This window comes from Ostrea edulis, chromosome 9, assembly GCF_947568905.1.
Source record: "Ostrea edulis chromosome 9, xbOstEdul1.1, whole genome shotgun sequence".
NCBI classification, from domain to species: Eukaryota; Metazoa; Mollusca; class Bivalvia; order Ostreida; family Ostreidae; genus Ostrea; species Ostrea edulis.
Window position 1 is genome coordinate 56,238,182 of NC_079172.1, and position 14,551 is coordinate 56,252,732.

Here is a 14,551-nt window from a genome sequence, read left to right on the forward strand (position 1 = left end):
CTTAGGACTTGCCTGTAAGTCGGATGTAGAGTTTTGGACCAATTTTTAACTCCCAAAAATACGACTTATAGGTGAGTATATATACAGTAAGAACATAAAAAAATATCAGATGAATATCGTATTTAAAAAGAGGTATAACGCTTTTGCTGACGAAACGGCCGACTCAGAAATCTAAAAGGAAAACACCGGTTTCCAATAATAGACTGGCGTGTTATTTTTAAATATAGGCCAACGTTTTTAATGTTTCTTTAACCCACCTAAATAACTGCTGCAGTTTAACATTACTGACATTTATACGAGTCATTCTTTAATCAATAAACCATGTTCCTATGTGGAATGATGAACAGTGCAATATTTTCATAGGTGCATTCATATCACACAACAACCCTTCTACATATGGCATTACTTAACTCACTGTCTTTTTCTGACATGGCTGCAGCACCTTTGTCAGATTTAATCAGTTCATTTGCCTTTAGTTGATAATTCGAGTGTTTAGCTTTGCCTAGATATTGTATGACAGTTGCTACACGATTATTTATTTACCTTTGAGAAGTCAGACTGTATAACAGTTATTTTCCTCCCTTGACCTATTTTTACTTATTACATGCTGTACATTTGTGCCCCCTTTCTTGTAGTATTTGTTTAGCATTTCGTCAGCCACATTACGGTTTGAAAATCCTGTGCACACAAGAACATATTAAACAAACGGAACTACAGTCATCTCAGAATAACTTCCTTTACTTTGAGTCGTAACTTGTGAAGTTATGATGAAAATGACTTAATATTTGTTAAAATATATGTATCACATTTATACCCTCCTCCCCTAGAAAACAACCCCCCAAAAATGAAAGCAAAATAAAAAAAAAAATAGATTGGGAAAAAATTGGACTTGAACTCGGAATGTATGCATTATGTGTAAGATTACCGAGCACCTTAACCACTAGGCCACCCAGGCATGTAAGTTTAAAGGTTAAACGTTTGACAGGCTGCTAAATCTCAAGGTAAATTTTGAGAACGGGGAAGTGTCCTTCATTGAAGTTCTTCATAAAATGATAAATATGGGCCTAGTCTGAAGGATTATAAGTATAACTATTATACACTGAACACCTACACAATACCAATCACAACTTCTCAGCTTGCTGGAAAGGCCCGAGAATGTGCAGTTGCTCACAATAGACGTAAGTGTCTGTAGTGATGTAATGCCTCGTTCTTGTTATTTTATTTATTCAGAAATTATCGAAACTTATTTCTTCTGTAAGATCAAAATCAAGCATCGATGAATAACGGAATTACTCCATATTGTATTATCTTAAGTTGTCATTAAGAATGAAAAATAAAAAATAAAAACTGGCTTAGATCCACCAATGCGTGTCCACCACTGTACTCTCATTTTTGCTATTTTAGGGTAGTTTATCAAAAACGAAAGTAGGGTTTTAATTAATATAACGATATTTACTAATCAAGTTAGATTCTATTATAGCTTACGGACTTCACCTCACATATTAAAGGTGCAAGCAGTAAATCTAGACCAAGCATTTCGGAGTTTATTGGCAAAAATTGTTAATTTATAAGTATAGACGTTACAATGTATCATGTACAGACAGATACACTCATGACAGGTATAAAATATTAGTATTACTAATCATAAGTACTCAAGCAAACCTCAGATGAGAAAAGGTCAAAATGAAAATTGGTGAGTCCTGACATGTCATGTACGTACGTGCAATGCATACTATAGACAACATTTACTATAGACAACATTTACTATAGGCCACATTTATTGTAGACCACATTTATTGTAGACTACAAATACTATAAACCACACATACTATAGGCCACACATACTATAGACCACATTAACTATAGATAATATTTACTATAGACCACATTTACTATAGACCACATTTATCATAGACCACATTTATTATAGGTCACATTTACTATAGACTACATTTACTGTAGACTACATTTACTATACACCACACATACTATAGGCCACATTAACTATAGATAACATTTATTATATAGACTTCATTTACTATAGACAACATTTACTATATAGACTACATTTACTATAGACCACACATATTATAGACCACACATACTATAAACCACATTTACTATAGACCACATTTATTATAGACCACATTTACTATAGACCACATTTACTATAGACCACATTTACTATATAGACTACATTTACTATAGACCACACATATTATAGACCACACATACTATAAACCACATTTACTATAGACCACACATACTATAAACCACATTTACTATAGACCACACATACTATAGACCACACATACTATAAACCACATTTACTATAGACCACATTTACTATAGACTACATTTACTATAGACTACATTTACTATAGACCACATTTACCATAGGCCACATTCACTATAGGCCACATTTAGTATAGGTCACATTTACTCTAGACCACATTTACTATAGACTAGACACACTATAAACCACATTTACTGTAGACCACACATACTATAGACCACACATGCTATAAACCACATTTACTATAGACCACATTTACCATAGGCCACATTCACTATAGGCCACATTTAGTATAGGTCACATTTACTCTAGACCAAATTTACTATAGACTAGACACACTATAAACCACATTTACTGTAGACCACACATACTATAGACCACACATGCTATAAACCACATTTACTATAGACCACACATACTATAGACCACACATACTATAAACCACATTTACTATAAACCACATTTACTATAGACTACATTTACTACAGACCACATTTACCATAGGCCACATTCACTATAGGCCACATTTAGTATAGGTCACATTTACTCTAGACCACATTTACTATAGACTAGACACACTATACACCACATTTACTGTAGACCACACATACTATACACCACACATGCTATAAGCCACGTTTACTATAGACTTTAACTATAGATCACATTTACTATAGCCCACATTCACTGTAGACCAGGCACACTATAAACCACATTTACTATAGACCGGCAGACATACTATAGGCCACGTTTATTTCAGTATCTTTACTTACCTGCATCGAACAATTTGCAATATGTCACAGATTCCTATTACTATGCTGGAATTATTTTTAGAACGAGTTATCTTCCCCTTAACTCACTTTTCAATACCCAACATCCGGGTACCTCAGTGTATGTTTGGGCAGCCATTTTGTTTTCACACGGATTTTTCTCTGGTTTTACAGGCTTTTTACAGACCACTGTGCATTTATCTTTTAATTACTTGGCTTAAATCTTGAGCTAGAGTGTTCTGTCGGTTTAAGAGCGTTTTTTTAAAACCGTATTTGATTTTATATTCCATTTTAGGCCATGCCAATTTGTAATCTAGTTCGTCGGATTCGCCGCTTCTATTTGTAACAAATCCAAATTATAATATTATCAAAAAATAATATCCGCCCGCGTGTTCAAAAATATCCGTAAATATTTTTTTTAGTTTTTACAACAAGCGCACAAATAACCTTGATGTATATGCCGACAAATGACAGAAGCGCGGGCTCTCGAGAAATTTCCTAACAGTGTAATACGGTTAAGTTATTCATGATGTCTATCTTAATATGTATGATACTTCATAACACTGGATTGGAAGTTGTTCCTTATGCTGGAATCGAACTGGAAGCCGATGAAACTTTTGAAGCGCTATTCGATGCCACTATTTAGAGAACATTGATAGCATATGATTGATTGTTTGATTAGCCATATATTGACTGAAGTCTCTCTTGAGAATATTTCACTCACATGAAGACGTTACCATTGCCGGTGAAGGGCTGCAAAATTTAGGCCTATGCTCAGCGCTTATGGCACTGAGGGATCTTTATCGTGCCAAACCTGCTGTGACAAGGATCTCAGTTTTTGCAGTCCTATCTGAAGGACCGCCCCATTTATTCGCCTCTTACAACAAGCAAGGGGTACTGATCGATGACTATTTTAAACCGGACCGACAGTTAACGACAAATTCACAAAAGGTTTGGTGATGTCATATCAAAATTCAAGAAAATGCTCAAAGTGATGCAATGGATATTGCATTTGCAATGAATGTCAAAACTGGATGTGTCCCTAGCAATATGCATATCTCTGAATCGAAAGTTTGTAGAAATGAAACTTAAATAAAATGCTTCAAAAAGACCTTATCAGTTAATGTTGCAAAGTACATGTATTATAGGTATAAAGAAAATAAGTTTTTGAAACCTGAAATACTTCTTATTTATTGTAAACTATATCAACAAAGTTGAAAAATATTAAGTTTATGTGGTAAACAAATGATATCTGATGATTTTAGATCTTTATTTTTAGGCGCCCGCTTTTTAAAATCACACTTAATTCAATTAAAAATATTTATATTTCTTGTATTCGCTCGCCTCATAATTTTTATCTCCAAAATTAAAAATAATATTTGTAAAATAATTTCGCCCTCTCGCCTCACTTTTTTTGTTTGAAAATCTGAAGAACTATTTTACAAATTGGTGTGGCCTTAGTTAAGATTACTGTTCCTTGTGTAGACCATGCGGTTCAAGCATGGCAGAGGATTCTTACAAGGAATGTAAACGGTGTTGCAGGGAGATGTCATGTATTGATGAGCATGAAGATTGTTATCGACATCGGTCTTGCTCCGAAGCTCTTCCTTGTAAGGTCTATAGAACTTGCTCTAAAGAGAAATGTGGCACGCATGATAGAAAACACAAGCAGAAAAACAAGAAGCCTGCGACAGTGTCAAGACCTTGTGAGGAAAGAACAGGGGTGATGCAAGTGGACCCTTTTAAAGGTAAGAAAGTTGCCATGCCCATGGAGTCTTTGTAGGACAAGACCACACGTGTTCGTGTTCAAGATGTTGAGCCTATGTTAGAGTTTCCCACTGTTCTATCCTCAGAACAGATTCCTGTTGCCAGCAACGAAGCTGCTATGTCCAGTCATTCCCATGACATCTCGGACAATTGTACAATTGTCCTCAGAACATGAGAGCCCTATTACTAGGCCAGGTCATTCCTATGACCAAATGAGCCAAAACGGGGTTATAGCCAATTTTATTCCATTCAGTTTGGGAGGACAAGCACTGCAAGGGCATATGAATTTTATGTTCCCACCATGGATGATGGGAAATATGCAGGATATTATAGACAGGAGAGTGGCCAAATTGCTATCTAAATCTAAGCCAGGTCCGGCTGAGGCACCTACAGAATTAGACCAAGATGGGTCAAGTACTAAACGCAAGAGATTTAGCAAGTTTCAACCTCTCTAGAAACATTTCCGATTCATCAGTAGACTCTGAAGATGATAGAGATGTATTGTGCATCACTGAATCATCACATGAATTTGACAAAGCAGACAACCGCTCAGATGCTGGTCAGTCATCTTTTTCCAACCCAGGTACATCAAAGGTTGATTGGAAAGGTTTTGTTTCCAGAGTTGCATCAGATCTCAGTATTCCTATGAAGGAAAAGAGCGGAGACTCAGAGTACAAGTCGTATGTTGCCTAGCATTTACTAACTCCAAAAGAGGCAAGACAATTCAGTCTTCCTTTAGAGGGTTCGATTGTACACGCAAGATAAGGGTAGATGTTTTCGATCATCTGATGATCAGAAGTACTTGGTGAATGAGGACCACTTTAAAAAGTTTTGCTCCTCACCACAGTTAGATGAAAACATTGAAGAAGGCATCATGTGTTCATCTGAACTTAGAAGCCAGAAAGGTGCAATGCCTTATAAGTTTAACAACAAGGCATTTGAATCTACAAACAGTGAGTTTAGAAAAATGGACATGAGCTCGAGACTGTTACTGAGACAGATTTCCTATGCTCATTGATTACAACTTTTCTAGACAGGGCAGTGTCTGATGAGGACAGACAGGAGGCTATCCAAGCTTTATCTCAGCTGTTTCACTCTATGGCCGATGTGACTTCCAGAGTTATGCTTAACTCTGTTACTGCTAGAAGTCTTTATCTGAAAGGTATGGCTTTTAAAAATAAAGCAATTATATAATTGAGAATAAATTGCTGTGCCAGTCTGCAATTGGTCCTAAATTGTTTTGGGGAAAGTTTTTTGAGGTTTTGCATAGCAGTACAGAGAACCTGTGAGGCCACATTTAAAAATATGTTTGTTTCCCCTCTCCCGACCCTAGATTTCAGAGGAAGGTCGGTAGGTAGGTAAAAAGGTTTTTTTTTTAGCTAGCAGAATTTTATTTATTATGAAATTCCCATAACCATTAACAATGCCCGATACCAAACGTCGTGAAGCGCATCATCCATGTTTCCTCATCAAACTCGTATAGTCAGTTCTCGCGTAAATTCTGCTTTGATTGCCACGTTTTGCAATTAGGAAAGGTGTCGATATTTCGGACAGTACTTCATGTATTTTGGAAATGCTCATTATCTAACCACTAAACTTAGGCATTGGACTACATGTATACATATTGGTTGATTCGACGAACATTGGGTTTCATCAGAATTTTCTCTGCTATTTATACCACATACTAACACTTAAATAAAGTTAGGGAGAATGTTGCAACTATGGACAATGGTGTTAGTTTTGGACACTTGGTGTTATAAAATTGGTAAACTCGGTTGCTGTCTTTTATTTATGGTTCACTGACATTTTATGCTTTTGTTTTTTGCACATTATCTTAATTTATATATGATAGTGATTTTCATTATATTTTTAAATGATATCGGTAGATCTAGTTTACCAGAAAATGTTTCAACGGGACTTGATTTTGCCGATCAAACAAAATGGATGCTGACATCAACCAATCAGAGCTGAGTTACACATGTGCATATAATTAGGTGTTTTCCAGTTTGTAAATATAGCATTAGTTCAGAAATAAGTTAAATTGGGAATGCTTCTGATTGACTGTCAAAAATATCGCATCCGTCCAAAATATCAACACTTTCCCCTACTGAAGAACACAACTTGCACACTGGATGCCCCGAATTCTCTTGTTTCCTCGCTCCTCGTATAGACAACATTTCTCCATCTCGATCTTGCAGATCACTAGTCCGAATTGCGAGCCGAATTCAATGTTAAACTCACTTGTAACTAATCAATAAAACAATCATGATTCTTGTACTTATTAATATCGATTAAAAGAAAATATCAATCCAAACTTCGATATTAAACAGAAGCCAACAATTGTAGTCAACCGAATTTTCACTGGCATTTGAGCAAACGAGTCTCGTGACTCAAAACAAAGCTCGACAGTTTGATAAAATGTTTTCAAGAGACTGTTTATGTGATGAAAGAACCCATAAAATCGATATTAGTAAGTACAAGAAGAATCGTTTTATTGATTAGTTATGAGCTTAAAATTAAATTCGGCTTGTAAGTATTTGAAATCAGCCAGAGAATGCCGCCTCCAGCTGGAGGCGGCGAAATTTCTAGATTTCGGACCAGAACACCTCCTGTATTCGTATTATTATTTTTTAATTTTGGATTGAAACCAAAGAAGATATAGAAAATTTTTGTCATTATAAAATACTGATCTGCACCAGAAACGACCTTGAATTTTTCTTAAAATTAAAAAAAAAACTTCACCAGAATGGCGTAATAAAAACTTATGGGTCGGTGTGAATTTTCAGACTCGGTCGGGCGAGGGGAAACAAACAATATTTTTATTTTGGCCTGAGATGCGAAGGGAACTTGGCTTCTCAGGGATTTGAAGTGAAAAGACTTTCAAAGGAAAGTTGATGACTCTAGAGGGTCAAAAGCCTCAGATAAGGCAGCGTACTCAATTCCTAAAAAGAGGAATTTTGAAGGTTATGATAGACAGGATAGGTCTAAAAATAGTTCATCCTTTCGATACAGACCGCAGGGTAAACAAAGTTTTAAAAAGCCGGAAAACCCTAAATTGGGGTTTTTGCCCCAGAAAACGGTAGGCCAAATAGAAGCACAGATTCCGCCAGTTGGAGGCAGCTAGACTGTCGGAATTTGTAGAGAAATGAAAGAAGATAACTTTTGATCAGTGACCGTAGTCCAGCAAGGATTCCGTCTTCAGTTTACTTCCAGGCCAGCAAAAAGCAGCATAAGAGAAACTGCATTCAGTTCATTACAGAAAAATATATGTATGTCCAAGAAATAAGAGATTTATTAGAAAAAAGAGCAATAGAATCAGTACCAAAAAGCCAGGAAAGCTTAGGTTTCTACAGCACAATCTTTTTAGTTCCGAAGAAAGGAGGAGGGCTTCGTCCAATTTTGAATTTGAGAAATCTAAATGTATACTTAAATGTTTCACACTTTAAGATAGAGACTTTCAGAACAATCAAACAGGCTGTAAAGAAAGACTGGGTGATGAGCCTAGACCTAAAAGATGCATACTTCCATGTACCAGTATGTCAACAACACAGACAGTACCTTCGGTTTTGCTTTCAAGGAAAGCATTATCAATTCAGAGTAATGCCATTTGGACTGGCACTAGCTCCAAGGGTTTTCATCAAGATAATGGCAGTAATAGGTCAGTTTCGGAGATCACATCAGATTCACATAATTATTCATGTAACTGGATGACTGGCTAATCATGTGCCAGCACCGTCACATGCTGATACAGCAAAGGGGATTTATACTAAACCTGCTTCACAGATTGGGATTGTTGGTGAATTGGCAAAAGTCCCAATTAACTCCAACTTAGGAGGTAGATTACTTGGGGGCTTACTTCAATCTGACAGAAGTACAGACTTCTTTTATTTATTTCTATTGATTATTGACAGAAACAAATTGTTTATTTACAATATTTTTGCATTTACAAGTTATATGTCCTGTTCAGACACTCCAAAAACATGTTTGTTTACCGTCAAGCGTTTTCGATAAACAAAATGGCTGCCATCGCCCCCGCGAATACTTTTGTCCACAGTCTGTAGCAGAAGAAAGGTTTCAGAATCTTTCAGATGAAATTGCCCAGATGCAGAGTGCATCACAAATTTCGCGGGCTCCTGGGATTAATGACAGCATGTATAGATTTAATTCCATTGACCCTCTTGCATATGTGACCTGTCCAATTTTATTTCCTGTCTTTATGGCAACCACACAGAGACAGTTTGTTAGCCATGATTCCTGTCGATAAGACATTGGTCATTCATTTAGAATGGTGGACCAACAGGATGAATGTATTCAAAGGAGTTCTTTACCAGGAAGAGCCAGACAGATATCGATGCTTCAGAAATGGAATGGGGTGCTCATTTAGACACTCTTCGAGTGGCAGGGAAATGGAATATTTCACATAAACTGGCTAGAGAAGGATGTGCAATTGGCCCTAGTGCAGTTTTTACCCCAAGTCAGAGGCAAACGAGTCCTTCTCAGATGCGACAATTCAACAGTTGTTTCGTACATCAACAAGGAAGGCGGCACCAGATCAATGCTACTTTGTCTGTTGACATGGGAGATTTTTCAATGGGGAAGGAGTCACAGTATTGTACTCAGTGCAGCCCACATACCAGGAAAGAGGAACATCCTAGCAACGATCTGTCCAGGGGTCGATCAGACATTCGACTCACAGAGTGGAGCCTGAATCAAGGTATAGTGAAATGCATTTTTCAGGCTTTCGATTCCTTGAATATAGATCTTTTTGCAACATGGGAGAACAGGAAGCTTCAGGTATATTGCTCCCCATTTCCAATGGAGGGAGCCTTTGCAACACTTGCACTGAGTGTAAGTTGGACAGGGATGTATGCATATGCTTTCCCTCCTCCAGTTCTGCTCCACTTAGTTCTCAAGAAAGTAACACAGGAGCCATGCTCAATGATATTGATAGCTCCACATGCACCACGCTAGTCATGGTATCCATTGCTCCTGGAACTCCCCGTAGACCATCCAAGAAAAATACCAGTAATGTCAAGAATGTTAACGCAGAAAAGAGGTCAAGTTGTTCATCCAGACCCAGAAAGTCTAAGGCTAGTAGCTTGGAAAATATCCAGCATAAGCCAACTAAGGGAATATTTTCTTTAAAAGCTCAAAGCTACATGGATAAGAGCAGAAGAGCATCAACCAAAAGAATCTATGAGGCTAGACTGCGGATATACAGAAGTTGGTGTAGTGAACAATGTGTCAGTCCACATTTTGTCCCTATAGAGGACATGGCAATTTTCTGATATATTTGCACGAGACAAAAGTATGCAGAGCATCCACCATCACTGGTTATAGGGCAGCTATTGCCACAGTTCACAGGGGCTGGAGCAAGAGTACTGTAAGTTCTGAAAAGAGCTTGACTGACTTGATTAAGGGGATTTCCAATTCAAATCCTTCAGTTAAGCCATTGTTACCTAATTGGGATTTGCCAACTGTGTTATGGGCTCTGACTAAACACCCCTTTGAGCCCATTGAGTCCATAGATATCAAATATTTGACTTGGAAAACTGTATTTCTGGTGGCTTTAGCATTTGCAGCTCGGGTGAGTGAAATACATTTGCATGCTTTGTCAGTCAAGGAATCAAATTTTAGAGAAAAACCTTCAGGAATTTGACTTCTTCCAAATCTACAGTTTTTAGCCAAGACTCGGCGACTTGATAAAGTATGGAATCCTATATTTATTCCTAGATTTGACAGGTTCGCAACAGAGCCAGATGATCTGTTGCTGTGTCCATGCAGATGTTTAAAGATGTACAGAAATAGTACAAAGAATTTAGAAATCAAAATGATGCACTTTTTCTTACATATAAAAGAATTTACATAGGCCTGCAGCTAAAGGCTCTACCGTATATACTCACCTATAGGTCGGTTCGCCTATAAGTCGGTTGTATATTTTGGAGGGATTTGCCATTGACCCGCTTATAAGTCGGTATAACTTCTTTCAAGCATCAGTTGACAATTTCTAACATTTTCACCTCTGTTTGAAATAATATTTTGTGAAATGTGCTAAAATATTTATTCATTTTCTCAACAAATCAATTTCAATAACATACACTTAAGATGAATAAAATCATTAAAATATGTAAATACTTACTTTATGCTTATAATCTTAGAATACATGAATATGTCCAGTCAACGTTAATCATGATAATTGTCGGAGTACAAAGTTGTTTAAAAAATACTCTGCATTACGCTGTCCAGAAAAATGCTAATCTTCATAGGATTCACCCATAAGTCGGATATAGAGTTTAATTTGGATCAATTTTTAACTCTAAAAAATCCGACTTATAGGCAAGTATATATGGTATTTCTAGATGGATTGTTTCTCTCATTAAACTTGTCTATGAAAATTCACCTGAACTGAATGTGAAGGAAGTTAGAGCTCATGATACCAGATGCTTGGCATCATCTTGGGGCCAGCTGTTTAATGGAGCCTCAGTGAAAGAGATTCTTCAAGCAGCTCACTGGGCCTCTAAGAATACCTTCACCTCATTCTATTTGAAAGATGTATCATGGGGAGAGGAAAACTTTGTCAGATCTTCTATTTTGAAGACAATGAAGTGGGTAAAGAAAAAGAAACGGGGTGAGAAGATTGTTTAATTTACTCTAATCCCTCCTCCTATGGCTACAAATTCTGTTTGTTGCAAAATGTTCGATGCAGGTAAGTATAGATACTGAAATAAACAGGGGTTTTAAAGGTAAAACCCGTGTTTATAAGATATCTATACTTACCTGCTTATTCCCTACCCACCTCCCCACTTTTAGAGTTTTTAAGCGGTGTATTTTATTTTTCCCCCCACATAAACTTAGGAACCTGGATGTTGGGTATTGAAGAGTGGGTTAATGGAAGATAACTCATTCTAAAAAATTATTCGGGCATAATAGTAGGAGTCTGTGACATATTGCAAAATGTTTGATGCAGGTAAGTATAGATATCTTATAAACAGGGGTTTTACCTTTAAAAACCCTCAATTTACTATAGACCATATTAGGCCACATTTATTATAGACCACATTTACTATAGACTACATTTACTAAAGACCACATTTACTATAAACTACATTTACTATAGGCCACATTTACTATAGACCACACATACTATAGACCACATATTCTATAGATCACATTTACTATAGACTACATTTACTATAGACCACACTTACTATAGGCCACATTTACTATAGACCACACATACTATAGACTACATTTACTATAGACTACATTTACTATAAACCACATTTACTATAGACCACATTTACTATAGACCACACATACTATAGACCACATATTCTATAGATCACATTTACTATAGACTACATTTACTATAGACCACACTTACTATAGGCCACATTTACTATAGACCACACATACTATAGACCACACATACTATAGACCACATTTACTATAGACCACACATACTATAGACCACATTTACTATAGACCACACATACTATAGACTACATTTACTATGGACCACATTTATTATAGACCACATTTACTATAGACCAGATTTACTATAGGCCACATTTACTATAGACTAGACACACTATAAACCACATTAACTATAGACTACATTTACTATAGGCTAATTTATTATAGACCACACATGCTATAGACCACACATACTATAGACCACATTTACTATAGATCACATTAACTATAGACCACATTTACTATAGACTAGACACACTATAAACCTTATTTATTATAGACCACATTTACTATAGACCACATTTACTATAGACCACATTTATTATAGACCACACATACTATCAGCTGCAGTGCCTAATTCTCAATGGATAACCTCTTAAAACTATCTTTAAATCATAAACTATTGTTGTGACTGTTTTATGTTTTTCCACTCCTTAAGCTACCGGCGGTACTCATTATAGATAATTGCTTATGAGAAATGTATGACTTTGTTCTGTAAAGGTTTTTTCGTCAGAAATGATCAGTATTATTATTTTTGATTTTGTTGTTTTATTGATTTGCAGAACCAGAGAGCATCAATGTCTGGGTTCCACAGTTTTCTTGGCCAGAAGCCACCATCTGCAGGATCACCCATGGGAATGATGGGATTAATGTCTGTGCTATCTCAAATGGGAATTGGGTCCAATCAACTACCTGTACATGCAAACACGCAATCAAAATTAAGTAGTTCATCCGAACAAAGAACTCCTGATCAGCCAAGTAATACAAAAGACAGAGACTCATCAGATGTGTTTTCCATGTTGCACAACATTTGTGATAAAGTCTCTGAAATGCGAGAGGAGGAAAAAAGAACAGCTCAGGAGGCAGATAAGAATAAGATGGAGGAAAGTGGAACAGCCACTGAAGAAAGACCACAGTTAGTGGACAGCACTGTAGGGAATTCTACTGATGCAAATCCTCCAGAGGAACTAAGGTGAAAATATTAAATGCAATCTATGATATTGTGCTGTATTACTCATGTGCATGCATGTCAAATATGATATTATTCTGGCGTAGACACCACCGTAAGTGCATTCGTGCCTGGAACAGGCAATATATTCTTGGAAGTTAAATGGATATGTATATTATGCGTATACTGTATCTGTGCTTATTTTATTGGGGTTCATATTTTAGCACCTTTGGCAGTGGGGCAAGGGTGCTGATTTAATGATTGTACTAAAATATAAAAATCTGCATTTATTTATTACATATATCATACATAGAAAAAGCACTAGATCATGATAGATAGAGCATCAGCTTTAATTGTGCTGAATTTTTAATTGTGCAAAAGTAAGTACACACATAGTACATTGTGGAGTCCTTTAGTCAAAAAAATGGCGGCACGCATGATCGTGACTTGTTTATCGCATGTTTCTGTTTAAATTTTAAACTATGGCGACATCGGGGGATCTTTTCATGTATACTTCAACAATGAAGACATTTAAGTATCTGTTCTTGTTCATTTTTTAAAGCCTCAAGATCAAATATCTTCAAAGTGGTTTTAATTGCTTCTATTTCTTCATCAGTCACCATCTTTAATAAGTAACCAAATACAGTATATAATGAGGATTCTCATTGGATGCTGATGACACTTCCGCCTTTGTAGTGATTGGTTAATTTTTCATGCAAATTTGACCTCTAACGTGCCTCGATGGGATGTTGTAAGATGTTTGTGTAGCGAGTATATGAGCGGATCTAACATCTGATTTTAATTAGATTGTTATTCATCTGCGGTCAAATTTTCCTGATTTAAGAATAAGAAGTGTGTTCATGGGGACTACATTTTGTGATTGAAGAGTTGGTAAAAATGGGAGAAACTGAAGTAGACAAGGAATAATTCTTTATTTAGTTCAGTTTCTCTTGTTTGTTGAGGGCCTCTGTTCCTGTGTACACATACATATACCAGGGATGAGGTAACTGAAATCAGTAATTGTAAGTCACTGTAATGAACTACTTTTTCTATGTAATTGAATGTATTTGTAATTGAGTTTAAATTTTATATGCAAATATATAGGGAAAATCTTTAAATATGGGCCAAGGTGACTCAGGTGAACGATATGGCCAATGGGCCTCTTGTTTTCTGAGCTACATACTGAATATTTCGATATAGACATTTTAAAAACTTACACAGGATAGACTTTCTTCAGAGGATAATGATCACCCCCTAGAATGTGTCTAATTGTCATTCATGTAACATACTAAT

At 36.3% G+C, this 14,551-nt stretch overlaps 1 protein-coding gene across 6 annotated transcripts in view; it reads left to right on the forward strand.

The window, feature by feature from the left end:
* The window catches only part of LOC125657811 (uncharacterized), a 37,994-nt gene that overhangs the window by 19,756 nt on the left and 3,687 nt on the right, over positions 1 to 14,551 (forward strand). For all 6 annotated transcript variants that reach the window (XM_056149674.1, XM_048888596.2, XM_048888594.2 and 3 more), the window contains one exon: positions 12,873 to 13,282. In XM_056149674.1, the coding sequence (XP_056005649.1) occupies positions 12,873 to 13,282 (410 nt within the window). The remainder of the gene's footprint in view (positions 1 to 12,872; positions 13,283 to 14,551) is intronic.